The sequence below is a fragment of the Plodia interpunctella genome, chromosome 10, assembly GCF_027563975.2.
Source record: "Plodia interpunctella isolate USDA-ARS_2022_Savannah chromosome 10, ilPloInte3.2, whole genome shotgun sequence".
Classification (NCBI taxonomy): Eukaryota; Metazoa; Arthropoda; class Insecta; order Lepidoptera; family Pyralidae; genus Plodia; species Plodia interpunctella.
The window spans coordinates 10,471,569-10,492,465 of record NC_071303.1 but is presented as its reverse complement, the minus strand read 5'-3'; the positions used below and the strand labels follow the sequence as shown (position 1 = coordinate 10,492,465).

Genomic DNA, 20,897 nt, shown 5'->3' with positions numbered 1-20,897 from the left:
ATGTCAAATTGACATTAACGTAAATGACGTTCATAGCGTTTTTTTTACAGAGCATGCAAATAAATCCTTAACATAAGTCCAAACTTTCCCTTGCTTGGTTATATTTTGTAGTATTTTATCTAAATATAAGATGGCTGCATCTGGAGAGATCACAACATTGTTTTTTCTAGAAAAATTAAATGTCTGTGGGAGAGAGCAATCCTTTAATGTCACGTTAATGTACCGTACCATTGGGATAGACCTGCAGTCAAGAATCATGAACACAGTTAGATGCTTTGCAAAATCCCAGGTTGGGATGGGATTAGCAAAGCATATGTACGGGTATCACAACAATATTGATCATTTCATAGAAGCCTTTACGTGATAAGCGTGTGGGGCAAATAAATGTTTATATGATGTAATTAATTTTGCAAAGTAATCGATTAAAATGCGACTATAAATATAATATGGACTTAATTGAAAATTTAATCAGTATCAGCTGTTCCATCATATCAATGCTTATCTTTCGAAAAGGGTTCAAAAAGTATAAGAGCCTCTGTTCATGGAATTAGTAGGTACTCCGTACAACGAGTAGGTACCTAGCTTACTAATGCCATGTATATAGTACTTTACTTTGTCATATCTTTCGTTCCGGTCACACAAGAAAGAGAAATGTGTATTAGAAATACAAAAGAAGAAACGGGACAGAGTATTTTTGTTTGGTCTCGCGCACGCTACAAGCAGTTGATCTGTATATGATACTGTATAGGTACATATGGATGCGTGAAACCTTTGTTGTCTAGATTAGGCACCAATCTCCTGCCGGCTCCTCACTATCGTCGAACGCTGACGCGAATGCATGAACATTGCGTGTTTGTGTCTGTACATCTGTGCAGTGCTTCAATGCCGAATCCATCAAAGTTCGAAGAACTTTTCAGCTAGTGTGGGAGCCTACATCCTACAAATGTTGTTTCACCTTTTTGGGATCTTTGTGGAAAGTAATAAAGAAATTTATTATAATTATATTAATAATTCATTTGTTATTTTTTATGCGTTTGAGATTCTATAGATGAATAGGTATTTACGTATCGAATTAATCCATACGCCATTCGTAGCTTTTTCGAGTAAGTAGGTACATAACAAAACCTACTCTTTTGAAGATACGGATTCTAGTAATTAGTAATTATAAGACCTAGTTATAAAAGTGACACGAAGAAAAAAATATTATTTACAACATATACTTAAGTACCTACCTAGTTATTAAATCGAAAAGTTCATTGTGAAAAAAAAAAGTAGGTAACTACTATAATTAGGTAGGTTAGCATTAGGTTAAGTATCCATTACAAAAAACAAACAAAATGTAAACACTGTATCTTTGTTGTGTGATATGTATTCTAACTCCTTAATGGGAAAAAAATAATAGAAACAAGAGTAATTCTCCTCAGGATAACAAGATTTGTGGAAACAAAGTGATGTGAGAATGTTTAATGTTTGTTTACACGAAGGGAGACATCACATCTAGGCACCGTCCGAGCGGCTTGCCTTGCTGCTTACCTGCGCTGCGCGACGCGACCACCTGTGCGACTCTAACTTAGTGTTGCCAGGATTAATAGTGTTACCAACAATATGTGGGAGTGCAGCCTTCGCTCCCATACCAAACACGTTGCACTTTGTCGCTGCAGCAGACAAAAATGCTGGCATACAAAAGAAAAAGAAGTATTTAGAACGATAGATTGCAATGGTAGACAGTTTTGCCGCAGCCGTCCGGTCTATTGTGTGGTTTACGTTACAACAACTTATAGATTATAGTTAGTATAAGTCTTAAATTTTACTATTTCATAGTTGAGTGCCGAATGTACATGTGGTGTTGTAGTACATTCACACGTAGGTAGATAATATAATAAATTCTTGCACATAGATAGATTTTTACTTGCTTGATCCCATAATAAGTAACAAAATATTAAGTAACATATCTATATTTAATGGTGTATACCTGTATGATTAGAACTACCATGACATTTGTATCAAATCTTGAACATAAAACATGTTTTATGTACAAATGTACCTATCAAGAATCTTGATTTATTAATATTTTTAAAAGCTCAAAAATGGCTTAATGAAATGACCCATTTGAATATATTATAATTATATTTTTTTACTTAAATGTTAAGTTACACAATTATATATTTTTAGTATGTACCTACATTATATTATATTTTTAGCTAGAAGGGTCTGAGTGTTTGATATTTACTCAACAATATCCTAAACAGTGACAATTACACTAATTAAAACAAGTCCGAAGGTTCAATTATCTTCACCACAGACTTAAGAACCAATTAAAATAAGACAACGTAATTCTAAGAAAATTACCAATAAGTACCTAACCTACCTTAGCTACCTACCTACCAATTCAAGAAATACTGGCGCGTTGGAGGCTTCAATTGGAAGGCTGGCCACCCCACCTGCCGGCGCGGTCGTCCCCGTTCAAAATCCGTCAGTCGCTGTCGCGCGTCTGTTTTGTGCGTGTGTATTCTTCGTCGAGTCAACCCGGGATCGTCACGTCACCAAACTTTCTAACTGTCATCATTTAACTTGAAGTGTGTTTTGTGAGTGTTTTATGTGGATGTGGTGTTACTTTGTGTAAAATGCGGAGCGCCGGGGAGGCGTTCTGTCTCTTACTGGTGGTGGCTTCGGTCGCCGCTCAGATAGACACCAGGCATTTGTCAGGTTGGTTTTCTAAATTGTTTATCGAAACTTGCTTGACGATCGTTTTATGTCATAAAAACATGAGATTTTAATTTGTCATAAACCTGCGATGTAATTATCATAAGCAAGTACTGCCAACCAATATTCAATTTCATGCAGTTGTGATTTCAAAGAAGGCATCTATTCAAAATTAGCGAGCGTTAACAGTATTTCTGAACAGAAGAAGGTACCTATCAGGAGCGATTGCATTTTTTACGCAGTGTAAAACAAACCTACTTGCCTACATTGTTTGAGATATGAGAAAATTAAACAATCATAACACAGATCTTCAGATCAAACTGTGAAAGATAAAATTTTTGTTTATTTCGTATATGTGCATGAAACAATCAGTATATACTTGGCACGTACTAATTGGCTGTATCTTTATTACTATTTACATGAATCCCTGCTACATATGAATTGTAGGTATAAAAACAGTTTTAAAACGTATTATACTTAATTACATTTAAGCAGCTGAGTAAAAAAAATGTATTTACGATCCTAATTTTCTAAGCGAAACACGTTTTAAACACGTTCGAAAGTTTCTAAACCACAGAAAGAAGTGAAATTTCTTGTATGGTTAGGTAAATTGTATTAAATCTAATCTGCGAGCAATTTCGCCGGCATTTTTTTGTCTCAGAACCGGCACACTTTGGAGGTCATTGTATCTTTGGTAGGTACCTACCTATCTATGAAAGTTGACTGAGTGCATGTGTACTCTAACTACCTATACAGGAAAACGGGATGTCCAATCGTAGGATCCCGATCGCAAAATTTTTCAAAATTCCTACCGACGACGCCGGATTCCATTGCCAATAAGTGTGTAGTGTAAATGGCTTTATAGTTGTTTGCTTATCTGTTTTTAATTTGTCGAAACTAGCTGTAAGTTTTCCGAGTAGATAAAGTAAACAAATTCCGTATTCAATATTATTTGATTACTATATACAAAATCTAAAAGAGAATATGAAGAAATTTACTAATATTTACATCATACTACTATTTGATGTACCTAATTGTGATTTCGATCTTTTATGAAGTTTTTTTTTTTGTTTGGTTAATTATACATATATATATATAAGTATATATATTTTCCTTTCATCAGCACTTGATTACAATCATAATATGTTTCAGTATACCTTTTGACCATGTACTTTATTATGTACTTACATGTTATATTACTGATAAAAAATTATACATAAATTTATATTTAAAAAATGGTAAGCCCTTCTGGCATAATAGGGACCAACACTGTTTGAATGAGTTTCTTTCGGCATTTCTTCTCAGCAGTGGTCGTTCCGAAATGCTAGTAGTTTGTAGCTTTGGTAAACATCATTTAATTTAGATTATGACGTGAAAAAGTGCCTGTGAAGGCCTAATTTCTGAATAAATGATTTGATTTTGATCTGTTTAAATCCGAGAAAAAATGCAGTTGCACTTACAATGGCTGGCCAAAGTTAAATTTAAGAGAGTCTGTTGGAAAGTCTGCCATTAACGGCCACGATTCGAGACGGGTTTTTTTCGCCGGTTCGATTCCCGACCCGGTCGGTAAAAGTAATCGTGCCCATTTGAAATTTCTCATTTTGAAAAATGGACATCAGTTAAATTGATCACTACTTAATTTAAACATTTCGAAATAAGAATTTGTAATCGTAAGCTGCCTCGTTGGTACAGTCATACCGAATTGAACAACTTGGACTGTTTGCCGCGGCAATAGTGGTGAATTTGCAATGAAATTGTATAGGATTATATGGTGTAGAGTAATTTCAAGTTCAAAATTCTTTATTAAATTTAGGATGATATACATCACTTATTGACTGTCATCATTTAATAATTATTAATTTCTTAGTTTAAGTAATTTTTTGACGAAATTTTTGGAATTTTTGATTGCCGGCTTCCAAAGCGCAGGTGAAGAAGAAGCGGCGCAACAAACTTCACCGCAGCCTTTTCTCCAAGGACAAATATAGGTCTTACAGTAGACTGTATCGAGTGCTTTCTGTAGAAATAGTTTTATTTTATGTAGGTTTATTTCTTTAAAAGTAGTCTGGATGACAATCTTCAGCTCTCCAAAACAACCTCAATCAGTTGCTCCGTTTTGACGTGAAAGACGGAGAAACAACATACACGTTTTAATATTGGTATGGATATGGATGACGTATGTGTTTTGAAGAGATATTAATATAAAACCTACGATAAAAATGTTAATGTAAATAAACTCAAAAACGATTGCACCGATTTTGATGAAATCTGGCACAAAGATAGACGAAACGTTCAAGATTAACGTAACGTGTACTTTTTATTATGGTTTTACCAGAGCGAGCGAAGCCGGTGTGGGCCGGCAGCACGTAATAGTATAGTATAATATTATCGTAATAGTATAGTAAATATTACCTGTAGGCCTGTAGGTGTGGTTTGGTTAAAATACTGCAACCCGAATTTCAATAGAGGTAACCTTACTCAAACAACTAATTATTAATTTAGTAGTTAGGCAATTAGCATAACAATTAGCACAATGGAAGCCTCCGCTTTGAATGTGGACCCGTCATGGCAGGGGTTCTTAGCTATGACTTGAATGCAAGTCATTTTAGACCTTACTTATTGATACTAGCGGCTCGCCCCGGCTGCGCTCCGGTGAAAACATAATATACACCTAAACCTTCCTCTGGAATCACACTATCTGTTCGTGAAAACCGCATGAAAATCCGCGCAGTAGTTTTTGAGTGTTTCGCGAATAAACAGACAGGTAGACGTTGCAAAGGACTTTGTTTTGTAATATGTGAGGATAAGGATGTATGGATTAAGATTGAGTTTTGATATTTATTTTATAATTACTGTTACGTGTAAACTGTCTTCAAATGTGATATTTAAATCTATTTAAAGTATTAGGGTGAATAATACTCTCTCTCTCGTTTGAGGGTTTCTTCCTTAGCTTTTAAGCGTCAGAGCTTTTTGCTCGGTCTTCTGATCAACCCATATTATCTTACTATTATGCTTACTAATATTATAAATGCGAAAGTCTATCTGTTCCGCTTTCACGGTTAAACCGCTGGACCGATTTTGATTAAATTTGGTATGCATGTAATTAAAACATGGCTTCCATGTTTTTGCAAAAATCAACTCCCTGATTATTATAATGGGGGACGAAAGTTACTATAAAAATCATGTCTGCTCCGATTTGGCGGATAATTTCACGCTGGCGAAGCCGCGGGCAAATTTACTCATATATCGTAATTATGTCAGGCAGTATCAGGTAAATGATTTGCAGGCAACACGTATAATAACGTGACAACACGTTAATTGACAGTACACAAACTTATACCGTGGTTATAGGTAATGTGATGTGGGATAATAAGCATAATTAAGTGGTGGTTTCCTTGACGTTAATCTAATTGTAGGTGCGCTCCCCCTCAAGTGACAGGGCGTGATTGAGATCAACTAACATTACAATTAGATATATATATATATATATATATATATATGTGTGTATATTGGACGTGAATGTTACTCAATCGCACACAATCCACAAATGTTTAAATTAGTTTCGTTATTTCTTCTTAGCAGTGGTTGTTCCGAAACGCTAGTAGTTTGTAACTTTGATTTATTCCAGCCAGTAGTTTGTAGCTTGTGAGAAATAACTGTTTAATATAAAAAAAAATACGTGAAAAAGTGCCTGTGAAGTTCTAATTTCTGAATAAATGATTTGAATTTGAATTTATTCTATTTAGAATAGGCGGTAAAAAAGTGCCTGTGAAAGTGAGATTTCTGAATAACTACATGTTTCGATTTTGACTTTACAATAGATGCATTTCGATGAAAAATTTGGTACATGGGTAGAAATAATCAGGTTTTGTCCCGTAATACCCGCGGAAACAAAGCCACGGAGCGCAGCTAGTTACCTAGTAGCCTTAATAAAGTATCACTATGTTAATTTTGGGCAAGTCATTCTACGAGACTAAAGAAACTTATTTTTTCCTTATAGATTTATCAATTCACTTAATTATATCTTCTGTATAAATATGATTTTCGTTTACTTTAAATTCATTTATTTAACGAGCTACGCGGCCATTATCTTAATTTGTGTAATTCCCAAATGTTTACGCAGATATGGATATTTGTTTTTATCAAAGTCCTCTGACGCGTATGTCTGTTCGCGGTAAACTCAAAAACTTACTGCACTGATTTTCATATGGTTTTCACCAATTAATAGAGTGATTCCTGAGGAAGGTTTAGTTGTATACCATATTAGGATTTTACACGAGCGAAAACGGGATGGTGCGCTAGTAAAAGATAAGTTTACTTGCAAGATTTGACGTGCAGTCGCGGTCAAAAGATTTCAACGCGCCGTATTTTTTTAATATTTGGACGTGTGTTGTGTTTACTTTTAAAAATAATTTATTTCTATGACTTGGAGTGGGTTGCACCAGTGAGGTTAAAATTAACGTCAAAGTAATCGACCCCCACTAAAAATATTCAAATTCAAATTCAAAATTCTTTATTCAATTTAGGATGATATACCTAAATCACTTATTGACGTCAAAAAAATTACTTAAACTAAGTCTACTGCCGGCTTCCAAAGCGCAGGTGAAGAAGAAGCGGCGCAACAAACTTCACCGCAGCCTTTTCTCCAAGGACGTCAATTAACAAATATAGGTCTTATATATATATTAAAAATTAGGAGGACGAATTTACATCATTATTAATAATTTCAAAATTTGAATAAATAAATAAAATAAAATACGTATTTCCAATAAAATTATTGAAAATTGTCACACAAAATATATATATAAATAAAAAGCTAAATGTACAAAACGTACGTAATAATGTCATAAATCAATAACATATGTTATGAGGATACTGCACCATGCTTGGGCCAAACATTATTGTCGTTCGCATAATCATCAGACTTGTAATATGCCATTTTACAAAGTACTTCTTTTATATAATTTCTAAATTTTTGTCCTCTTGTAATAATTTATTCTCAGACCAAAACACATAGAGGAATAAAAAAATATAAGTGTTGGCTTTTAGATAAGGGTAGCATAGGTAGTCAGAATACACACAAATACCATCTTAAATCAATATTGACCTTGCTTTTAGAGTCCACTCCAAGGGTAGCCGAGCTTCCGCCACGCTGTACATAGAAAAAATGCTACTATATAATCACACAAATGCATTAAAACATTGTAATTAAACAATTTCTATATCGAAAAAACTATGTTTTGGACTTGTCTGTCGATTTTTGGTAGACAGTTCATTTTTAGTCAATAATTTTGTTTATGACTTCTTCTTTTTGTCTAGACGTTGATGCTCACCCGATTTCTTGTTTCTTGTCTTTCAGTTTTGGTCAGTCTGACAAGTGTATTCTATCTCGTAAAGCGATGGTGGTTAAGACCGTCCGCTTGTGATCGAAAGGTCCAGTTTCGAATCCTACTGATGTTACACGAGTTTATATACAAATCAAACTTGATAGATCACCAATTTTGGTTTGGTCTAAAATGAAGGTTGCAATCTGTCATCATTCAAATTCAAAGATATCAGGAAAGCTACTCACTGTTCGACTATTTCACTTGTGTGTTACTACTAGATTACGATATTCGTAAAAGTCACGTCAGATGCCTTATATAAAATCTGATACCAGTGCAATACACTTTGTAAGCAAGCATTCTATCTTGCGGACATCTCCCCATCTCCTACAAATTGATAGCCCTCCTCAATGAATAGTACACTCGGCTACAAACACGTACAGTCGGCGACATTGACCGCCGGAAACGGGGCCCGCTTGTCCACTCAACGAGTCACTTCCGGTACACAGCCCCACTCGAATTTACACCTTATTGCCTATGGTGCAAAGTTGAATTTAAGCGATCTAGATTGAACTAGTTTTAAAATGATGACAGAACTAAATTCTCAAGTTGATACTGTGTTGTTTGATTTCGGACTTTAAACTTTAAAGTTGAGTGTGTAAAGGTGATAATAGGTTAAGAGTGAGATTTCGAAACGAAATAACATTGAAGATTGTCACTTGTCACGGAGTAATTTGATGACTTCTGATTTTTTTTCTAGACAAAGTCCAGACAAAGGAAGCTTCTTAACAGTGGGTGGCAAGGTCATTCGACCCGTACGCCCTAGAAGCTGAACTCAAACTCGTATAAGACAGCAATATACTAGCCATTTCTGTTGTCTTGCTTTCAGTTTCATCACCTGTGGATTTGTAATCATACAAGTGATTGACCCCTCTATGACCTATGAGTTAATGCTTACCATCATCACAACTATTTTTATAAACACATTACAAAAGTGAGTTCGTAACTTCTTCACGCTTTATCCACTAGATCTATCTTGTTTTTTAGGAGGAGAATATAGCCTACTCTCCGTGCGGGATACGCGGGAGAATCTGCGGACAAAACCATGTAGAATAACACTTAATAAAGCTACAAACTACTAGCATTTCCTACTACCGCAGAGAAAAACGAATTAAACGTATATAGTAAACGTATTTGTGTACAAATTGCAAGGTCAATATTCTCATGAAGAGGAATTACCATACAATAGGTAGACTGGTGGGCTGAGCCTGCGCTTTTAGATGAATGATATGTGGCGTCAATCAGCTTAATTTGGAAGATAAATTTAACACAGTATGGAGTATCTACATATACAATAATAGAGCATATCGCACACATCTGTGTTTTTGACATTAAACAAAATTAATAACGAATTCTACTTCATACTTCAACGGTTGGAGTATGAAGTGGTATACAAAACGTACACGTAGAGGTACCTATACAAAGTTTTCCAGATATTAGACGCATAAGTCATGTATTTGTTTATTTTAATGTGTCTTATCGGTATTAGATAGTTTTTTTATAATTTACTAATTGCGTCCCGGGGCCTAAGCTCCCATGGGAATTTTGGAATAAAAAATACCCTATGTTTTATTCCAGATTATATTCTACCCGTGTACCAAATTTCATAACAATCCATTCTGTAGATTTTGCGTGAAAGAGTCGTACAAACACAGCGTGAAACAAACATACATCAGAACATACAGATTGTTTAATATATAACGTAAATTATAACGTAATATATCATTGTAGTAACGTAGGTTATCGTGATTCATATCATGCACTGAAGATTACTGAAATACGGCTATCCGATACTTTCCCGTTACTCTGTAAAATAATCTAAGTCGATTTCCATGTTATTCTAGACAAAACACTGGTAGTCTAGACACTGATGCGGACAGAACTGTGGATCTACTTTCGTTTTCAACAGTTTTGAGTGATTGTGGACGGAGAAAGCTGAATCTTTTTATTAACGTCTTTAGCGCCGGCCGACATACCTCGCTTGGGTTAGTGGCATCTTAATCATAGACAACATTATATAGCGCGGGCGCAGCATACACCACTGCTGTATTATATCCACAGAGGTCAATTTACTTAAGTGTAAAGTGGATTATTTGAGAGTGAGAAGAACAACAAACAGAAAGGACGAGTAAAAAGTACCTTGCTCTGATTAATTAAGGCTCATATTTTAATTAAAAGTAAGAAAACAAGGATATTCATAAAACGAACAACTATTTTAGAGCGTCAGTATTCCTCATTACAAGTACCACGAATATGGGGCCCACATTCTAAGCAAAACGCACGCTCAAAACGCAAACAGCGCCAAACAGTTTAGACAAACATCTCCGGCTCCCTCCCTCCAATGGTGTGTGACGAGGACGGCGATATCAGCAGAACGGGTTTCGCAGCAACTCTTGAACTTGTAAAACCGCTACGTGGGCCGGTTGCTGGCTTTATGCGCGCGGCATATCGACCTTGAATCGTGTCAATCAGCTAATCATATTTACGTTTTCTAACCCTTAACGCAATAAATAAAACCAAATCACACAGATTGAGTTAGCTTAAATAAGTTCGAGACTTGTGTTATGGGATACTAACTCAACGATACTATATTTTATAACAAGTACGTACATATAGATAAATATTCAAGCCTCGGGTCAATCATAAAAAGACAATTTTCCATCATGGGATTCGAACCCGGGCCCTCTCGGTTCAGAAGCACTTTACTATTGCGCCGCCACCGAGGTCGTCGAACAGGGCGCAATAGGGTAAAATCTACTCTTATATTTTTGCCGTCACGAGCTCTTGGTCTAAATCTCATAATTATCCATACACTTTCATCAATTTCTTTGCAATTTTTTGAATCAATATTCTCCCTGACAACAGTGTCCACTCCACAACTTTCACTCTTTCATACAAAACCTCTGAGTGTCACAGCCCAGAATGAAACTGGGCCAAAGTGAGGATGGAGCCGGGAGGATTCCTTCTTCACTTCACTTCTCCACATTCCTCGTGGAATCTCCGTGTGACCTTATTGTTCGAATCCTCCACCTTCCTCATTTTGTGGAATGCTCAGAGAACTCCAAATCTCTTGTCTTTTCAGCATTGACGTATTGTCATTATGCCTGTGACCTATCTATCTACACTTACGTTTCTAGGTTACGGTAACCGCTTACCTTTTTAGATGTTAAAATTTTGATTGAAAACCGTGATATATTCGCGTTTACGTGACGAAATCTATTTTATTGTCAGTGGTAGTGAGCGCATCAATTCATGAGAAATTATGATACTCGCCTATTGTTCAGTGCGCCTGCGCAATTGAGTTTATTTATGTAATCTTTTAAGTCACAATTCAGACGTTACGTCTCACTGTGAACTTCTTTAAAAGTTACCCTTATATACCTGTTTATATATATATAAACAGGTTTTTTTCTTATTGTTTGGTCTATTTAAAAACTTTAAAACCTTGATGATTAGTCAACACGCGTAATATTGTACCGGGAAAGCCGCGGGTTGTTCCCGCCCTAGAATACCTCCTAGAATACATATTTTACCTATCTAGAATACGTCTTTACCTATGAGTTATCATAAATATCTCAACAACGACGTGCCGAATAAGTAGGCGTATGGCGAGTCTCACGTGTGTATGATTTTGTTCAGGAGCAGTTCGAAAAGATTTCCTTTATCGTCCCAAAAAAAAACCCAATTAAGTGTGTTACAGTCGAGCTTTACATAACCCCGGAAGCACTAGTGTTGTACAAGCTAGCAACGCAACGGCACGCAAGCATTCGTGTAGCGAAACCCTGGTTACGAAACTATATGCTTCATCAGCTCTGTGTTCGCATTACTTTTGTGTGAATTTTGATAATAATACATTGACAAAAGTCAGATGAGACGAGTGCAAATTTTTCCTTTACGTAAAAAATAATATACATTTAATTTACCTACGTAAAAATTGTGAGACCAATCAAAGGAGAGGTCAATAAAATCGTGACGAAGACGATGGGCGATCATCTCATTGATCAATAAATAGCCCACTATCCAGCTAAACGTGGACTTTGGGTTGCGCGACCCATGGCCTACAGTACTGTGAGGGATATAGATATGTTACTGTACTGTGTATAAATTTACCCTTGAAATTAACCTTTCTTTTTTGCCCTAAATGAAAACTCACCATCATACACCTTCCTCAGTCCTGTGTCTCTCTTATCCATGTCTTCTTCTTCATAGTCGTATTCCTCATGGCTGAGGGTCGTGGTCATTACGTGGAATTAAACACAGACAACTTTCTTGACATTAGTAATGGAGTGGTTTGCCATTGCATTCTCCATTTTACACACAAGTTAATAATCAACCAGTGTGCAGGTTTCCTCACGATGATTTCCTTCACCGGAAGCAAGTGGTGGACGATGAAAACTACTATACTTGAGCCAGATTGGTATACAAACTCATGTGGAGTAGGATTCGAACCTGGGACCTTTCGATCTACAGGCGGGCGTCTTAACCATTACACCACCACCGCTTATCCATGTAGGACCTGCTAAAACTCATAACAACTGAAAAGAACTCCTAAGGAACTGAAAAACTCATATATATAAGTATATATAAAATTAAAATCCATGGGATTCACAACTCCATTGAATAAGTCGTCGGCCATTGCTTATTTTTTGTCTTATTATGTTTTCATGCAATAAAGTTATATGTAAACAACTAAGTAGCTGAAATTATCATCAGTTTTCAACAAAGACATGAAGCCCAGTAATTCCTGGTGTTCGCCGTGACTTCTAAATCGTTTGCAATATTATAATGTAAGCGAATACCATGCATTACCTGTCGACATGCCATGCATGGGTTGCATGACACACATCGCTTGCCTTGTGTCGTGTCGTATCTCCAATGCCAATGTCGCCCGCATGTATGTCATAGGATTGTTACATGGATATTTGGTCTCCTTTATGATTAAGCGAGCAATTCTAGTGATTCCGCTTTTCGCTTTCTTTCGCTAAGCGGCAGAGCCCAGTGTCTGCTTCCCTACTTTGTCTTTTATCACTTCCTTCACACGGTCTTGTCAGACCAGAGTAATAGAGAAAGTCAAAGTGTTAGAGAAATGCGGAGATGAGAGAGAGCTCTCTCTCATCTCTGCGCTTCTCTCATCTTGACTTGCTCTCGAGGCTGTGACGTCGCGAAGTCTGGGGATAAAATATAGCCTATAGCAAACTTGGATATTATACCATACAAAGGTACATTATGCAAGTGAATGGTGAAAGATTTTTTCTCATGATTTTTTGTCAATCGGTTCGGTAGTTTCGGAGATTATCCGCCTCAAACATACAAACTCACAAACGCTTACCTCTATAATAATAGTATAAATAAAGTCTTTCTTTAAATGTTAAGAACTTCGCCTCTTAAGTTTCTTATGTCTCAATTTTTTATTCCATCACAATCTATTCTTCAGAAGTATGTCTGTAATGAAAGTGTCTCCTGCAACACGCGGTAAGAATGTCAAACACCCCCACCACTACGCGCACCAACACATTGCATACACATCCATTGAAGATTTTACACGTAACCCATTCAAACGGAGCGTAGAAATCGGGCGATGGTTTAGGAGGCAAACGTTGTTTTCACGTTCGGTATCTAAGGTCAATGACTGAGTCGTGCTTGAGTGAACTTGGTGGAAACTGTCTGCGGGTTCCGTACCCGGCTGGATTATTTCGTTTAGTTCCTTGCTTTTTGTGGACTACTTCCTTTTTTAGAGTAGTTTGTAAATCAAATGAAACGGCTTATTTGTATTACAGGCGCATGGTTGTTAGGAACTCTTAACAAATCAGTTTTGAAGATTTTGATGGACATTTTATTTTACTAAGTTGAAAGTCTCGTATCGTCTTCGGAAAATTAAAGAGTAATGCAGTTTCATATGCATGATAGATATAGAATATCAGTCATTATATAATCAGTCAGCAGGTATAGAAGTGACACGTGGTTTCAAATTCAAATTCAAATCATTTATTCAGAAATTAGACCTTCACAGGCACTTTTTCTCGTCAATCTTTATATTTATAGTTATTTCTCACAAGCTACAAACTACTGGCATTTCGGAACGACCACTGCTGAGAAGAAATGCCGAAAGAAACTCATTTGAACAGTGTTGGTCCCTATCATGCCAGATCGGCTTACCATTATTGTTTCTTACAATGTTTTTTTTTTCTTTCTAATAATATATAAAAGTACATAATGTACGTGTATATATATATCGATGTTTATTAAAGTCTGCAACTCTGCGAGGGACTGGCCGGATATCGCAATCATACGCAAATAATGTTTAGAGGCCGGTGCTAGCCGACGTGCACGCGTACACATTTTTGTATGAAACTTGCATGCGTCACTTTTAATCATACCATAAAATCCTGCTAATACCATAAATCATCAATCGCAGCCCTCCGTGACCCACTGCTGGAAATAGGGCTTATTCCGTCTCCGCCTACTGTCTCTGTCCTGGGCCATCATTTTTCCAGTCGTTGCCAGCAATTTCCTTTACGTCGTCGACCCATCTGCTGGATGTCCTACGCTTCGTTTCCAACTTCTGGGGTACCACTCAGTTCCAGCTTTATTCCACCTTCCATCGTGTCTTCTAGCATGGGGATCTAATAGCGATAATACCAATGATCTTGCAAAATACTTTATGTGATGTATACGGTACCTAATTTTAATTAATTCACGGATAAAATAAAGATAGTAATCAATTAAACACTCGCAAATCAAATAAGGAAACCAACAGCTGTCAAGCAATACCTAGCCTTCAAACGGAGATGACACCCAGCTCGATTTCCACACGGTGCCTTGTCTTGTCGCCGCTTCCCTGTCTCGTGACTTCCTTTGTTTTCCTTGTCCTCAAGGAAATACAGCATTGATCGTTTGTTTTAACCAATCAATCATCGACGTGATTGGTTATTGTCGTCGAACACTTCATGCAAAGTTAAAGCGTTTATTCAGAAACTAGCTTTTGCCCGCGGCTTCGCCCGCGTGAATTTCGTAGCAAAATCTTTCGGAATGACCACTGCTGAGACCCATTGAAGCAAATTTATACTAGCTGGTGATGTGAAAACTTTCGCATTGACTAAGATCACCCGCTCAATCGACGACCTCGGTGGCGCAGTGGTAAAGTGCTTGACTTTGAACCGAGAGGTCATGATGGAAAATGATCTTTTTCTGATTGGCCCGGCTCTTGGATGTTTATCTATATATGTATATGTTATAAAATATAGTATCATTGAGTTAGTATCCCATAACACAAGTCTCGAACTTACTTTGGGGCTAGCTCAATCTGTGTGATTTGTCCTAATATATTGACGACCTCGGTGGCGCAGTGGTAAAGTTCTTGCCACTGAACCGAGAGGTCCCGGGTTCGATACCCGGTCGGGTCATGATGGAAAACGATCTTTTTCTGATTGGCCCGGGTCTTGGATGTTTATCTATATATGTATTCGTTATAAAATATAGTACCGTTGAGTTAGCATCCCATAACACAAGTTTCGAACTTACTTTGGGGCTAGCTCAATCTGTGTGGTTTGTCCTAATATATTTATTTATAATATATTTATTTATTTTATATTTATTTATTTAATCTTACTTTGCACTTATTACTTATTATAATCATTTTTTAATTAAATACATTTTAAAATAGGGACAATAATTTAACACGACTTTTTACAGGTGAACTGCAGATTCTTCGCATCGGCTAGGCTAAATATTATGAAGGATTATTGATACTATATATGTTTATAGTATAATGTCTTCGTCATGTTTAACCTAGCACATTGCATATGTGGATAATCTTCAGTTTAGATAGAGTCTTTGATTAAAATATTTGCTGGAGAAGAAGCTGGCACATTCTAATTTTTTTTTTCGCTCCCGGACCAGCCTGGAAAATCTGGGAAAAAGGATTCGGCCAAATCGATAAACCTCGCGCGTCGTTTTCAAACCAAAAGAACTGCAAATCATCCAAAGTTTCTTCTCACGGGGAGAGCCCCTTTTGATTAATAGATGCCTCATACAGACGAAACACATACTGAAAAATGCGGTGTAATGCTTCCGTATAATTTTTAGATTTTTCTGAATCTTATAATATACCTCTAATTACTTTGACGTCGCTGATGTTAAAGACTTTTCAGATGATAGGCAAACATGGTATTTCCAGACAGGCAAGGACTTCAGGATCAGGAGAAGGACATAAGCGAGAATGAGAGAGAATTAATCTACAATCACTACTAAATGTATATCTTGGCCTTTAATTTGATGATGCAGATGATAAATAATAAAAAATCCTACTGATCTTATAAATGCGAAGTTGACTTGTATGTGTGTATGTATATAGGTTTGTTACTCTTTCACGCAAAATCTACTTTGCAGTCCACTAATTGTTATGAAATTTGTTACACGGGTATAATATAACCTGGAATAACACATAGGGTACTTTATATCCCGAAATTGAATGAATGATTTGAACTGCGTCACGGGAACGAAGCCCCGGGTCGCAGTTAAATCATTCATTCAATGGACGTCGAAAGGCCGCGATCATGGACGAGTTTGCACCACTGCCATAATATTATGACCAACTCTTTGCAAGCTACTTAAATATTACATTTGTATCTACTCAAAACAAAAGTGTGTTGGTATGTCTCCCTTTCACGTCCAAACTAGGTTGATTACCTACCGTTATTGTCTTTTGAATAAAATGTGATTGTTTCCAATTTTGTTTCCCGTTTGTTATTATGATAGTTATGGCCGATTGCAGCACATTATAATTTGTGTTGCATTATGTTTCAAACAGCAGAGTAGGATAGAGAATATCGAGATACTTCGACATTTGACCTCTGACACGTTGGATTAGGAGTGCAAAAGGGCGTGAGAATACTAACAGACCTACTATAAAATAATAAATAAATACTTGTGTTGATACATCAACACTGATTCTCAATGTTGAAGGTGTTATTACGGAGGGGCTAATAACTTATCTAACTAAACCGTAGACAGAGAGAAACTATGACATCATTTATCTTTTCGAGAAAAGTGAAAAACGAGCAGAACAGTTTCGAATTTAACTGAAAATTCGGACTAAATTTGTTCCTCGATCAGAAGCCGAAAAATAAGGGTTTTCTCCGATTTGAATAATGCGTCTTCTTCATAGTCTATTCCTCATGGCTGAAGGTCGTGGAATTAAACTTAACACAACAACTTTCTTGGCATTAGTAATGGAGTGGTTTTCCATTGCCTTCTCCATTTCAAACACAAGTTAATAATCAACCAGTGTGCAGGTTTTCTCACGATGTATTCCTTCACCGGAATAATGCGTAACAAAACGCTTTATACAAAGTATGGAAATGCTCGCGAATTGGTTTTAAATTAAGCAACTACCATATATCCTATAACACGTAATACGTTATTGCGTACACAAACAAATCGTACACAATATAGAAAAAACGTCATATGTAACGTGCTATGTTTTATGTTTGTATGTTTCGGGTATCAGAGTCTGGTTGTGTACAACAGCTTGTATAAAATATAATATGTGTCTTATGACCGGCAGCGGCGTTACTAATAAAATTGGTGTCTGCTAGACCAGGCTAAATTTGTTTAATGTGTAATTTGTGTGACCTAAATAATTAAATATTGTTAATTTGACTTTCATTCGTTTCAGGTAATAATCAACCTCTCAGCGAAATCAATTGTTGTAGATAAACAAATATACGTGACAGAAGCAGTTACGCGGTCACGGATCTGTGATTGACACCAATGAGTGCATGCCATTGCATAGTAAGTACAAGTTTTAATTATGTTAAATTGCAAGTGATTAATAAAATAGGTAATTGATGCATTACCTAAGAATTGTGACGTGTTATTGCGGTATGACAAGCGAAAGATATGCTAATTGAAAAAATACGTCAACGCGAAAAACGGTCATTAATGTTAATATAATTGTAATTATTATAATCATAACTAGCGGCCCGTCCCGGCTTCGTTCGTGTATAAATTGTACACGTATACCTTCCTCAGGAATTGCACTATCTATTGGTGAAAATCATACAAAAATCCGTCGTGTAGCTTTTGACTTTATCGCGTTCATACAGACAGACGCGATGGATGAGAATTGTTTTAGCTTTAAGTTCTCCATTTATTTATTTCATAAGTATGTTTTTATTTGTAACAATACAGTTTAATAAATACATTAGTAAGAAATTACTTGATTATATCTACATTCCATAGTATAATAATGCTTTTTAGTTTATAACAGCAGTGTATGGTACGAGTAGTATGTTTTACGACAATTTAATCGATTAGGTCACTGGATAGCTATTTACAGAATTAAATTAAATTGGCGTGAATACAACTTATAATTAAATTTTAGGGTTGCCTCTTAAAATTGTTGATTTAGTAAATAAATAAGCTAAAATAGTGTTTAGTTATTTAATGTGGATTAATTTGATTGTAAAAATGGCATAATATTTCTTATGTGCCAATCATAAAATTACAGTAACGGGCATATATTTTTACAGTTATTGCAATTAATAAAAGCATATTTTTTTAAAATAAATAGCCACTTTATATTATTTGACCTTGAATTGACATCTTCATGAAGAGAACGCTTGACTCATTTGTTGGCACAGGTGTCTGTTCGTCTGTTATGTTCAAGTATGAAAGTAAATTAGCCACGGGTGTACAAACAATAATCTTATTTTCATGACAAATGTTAAAATATCTAACTAGCTGTGCTTCATCGAATAAATAACACATTTCCAGCAAACGAAGTAATTTTAGAGTGATATGTCTGACAGAGCGTCTAACTATCGTCAGCTATACATTTTATCCGTATAGCATTTATTGAAATTAGATAAACACGCAAATAACAATGAATTGTAAATAATGAAAACTTATGGTTTTGCAAGTAAATTCTTTGTCGAGCACAATTTTTTCGTGGGTTACGGTGTTACGGAAGATACGGCACCCTCTGTGTGCAAGTTCGACTCGCTCTCGGCCGGCTATTTGCGTGGATATGTCAATCGTCCATTGCTGTTTGTTCACGGCAGTTTCCGCGTAAATTCTCGTACTTGGATGTACTTGTCTGTCGAGTGTGTTGACACCCAGACAAAACACGAAACTAGGGCTGCGGCACACAATTTTTATTTTGTATATTTTTTTAGTGTTTTATTTTGTGGGTGGGATGTTGCCATAATATTACACGTGAAAGTGTGTTTGTTTGTCATCTTTCTACATTGGATTGAGGTGTTTTTTTTTTGTGTTGAGATATAGTCTCCTTTCCTCTCGTGTGCATATATATGTCAAACCCTAAAACTATAGAAATTCGTTTCTTATACAAGAAAGAGTAACCATTGCTATAAATATGGGAGAAGAAACGGAACAGAGCGCTAATATGCGCTTATATTGCAATTTTGTATGAATCTCTTAATAACCCTCTCAGTCCCATTCGCTTACGCAAGCACGTTTTTTTTTTAAATTAAAAAATAGCAATTAAAAATTAAATTAAAAAATTGCAAAATATGATATTTTGCACCCTGGCATTTTCGTGTTTCACAGAATTATATATCTATGATCTTAACATTAATAAATAAATCATAATTTATATCCTGTACTGAGAAAAAAATACCTAGAAGACATCACTTAGGCAAAATATTATATGGCTGATTTACGACGTCTAAAATGTATTTTGAAACATATTATTTGATCGGCGTACTCAGAAATTGTTATTAAAATTACTGACATAATTATGTAAAACTCGTGATTCAGTCAAAACGAAGCACTTTATTAATTACCAAAAAATATTTCCCATTAATATCAATTTACAAATAACTTATTTAAGTAATTGGTTTACTGATGAGGTTTTGGATATTTTTATTTATAATAAAAAATCGTAGGCGTTTCGCGTACACCCCTGGTGACGCAAGCGTACATACGTCGCGGTGACCACTTCCCATCAGATGGGCCTGTTTGCAACTTAGTAGTATAAAAACTACTGGGAGTAGTATTTCCCCGTCATACCTGTCACATACCTTACTGCTATTACCATGGAGCATAAAATTACACTCGCAAGGTACTCGTAATCAAGACTTCCTGTACTTGCAGTTTACGAACTTGTTTGGCAAGTATTAGCTGACTGGTCATCATAATGACATTGTCATTTGGCTAATGACTGGATTCTGCCCGCAACTGCATACACATACCGGTTTCAGAATGAGATAGAAGTATATATTGAGTCGTTTGCCCTCTGATTGCCAATGAATTTACTTGTATAGACAGACAGATGGTCGGACGACATCAAAAAGTTCGACAAAGAATGGCAAGAGAACACAAAGGATGGGAATGCGTGGAAGAAGTTAGGGGAGGCTTTTGCCCAGCAGTGGGACTCAAACAGCTAATAAAAAAAATAAAAAATGTATAGCTCCGATCCCGACCTCTGCTTGTACAGCACACCAAGTTACTCTGCATGAACTTCTATGGCGCGATAATAGCGGCGAGTTTGCAATGGATTTGGGTAGGTTAATGTGCTGTTGACTGTACGAAAAAATAGAATAGTAATATTGAAATTCTTTTAGGCAACAAAACACAATCCAATGCAATGTGGGTGAGAACTTTGTTGTAGCTCGATAGCACATGATATGTGCAAGAATCTGATTGTTTTTACATATTTTATACAATCCGTCTTCAATTTATTTTCGCTATTCTTTCAAATAACAAAACCTAAACAATTCAAATTACATATTAAGAACTGGATCTATCTTGCACATAGATTAGCAAAAATGTTACGTTTAAAAATAGAAA

The 20,897-nt window shown here is 36.1% G+C and overlaps 1 protein-coding gene across 4 annotated transcripts in view; it reads left to right on the top strand.

The window, feature by feature from the left end:
• Positions 1-2,469: 2,469 nt before the first annotated feature.
• Positions 2,470-20,897, top strand: part of mgl (Megalin) — a 266,890-nt gene continuing 248,462 nt past the window's right edge. For all 4 annotated transcript variants that reach the window (XM_053750826.1, XM_053750825.1, XM_053750824.1 and 1 more), the window contains exon 1: positions 2,470-2,706. In XM_053750826.1, coding sequence (XP_053606801.1) covers positions 2,625-2,706 — 82 coding nt within the window. In that variant the 5' untranslated portion in view covers positions 2,470-2,624. The remainder of the gene's footprint in view (positions 2,707-20,897) is intronic.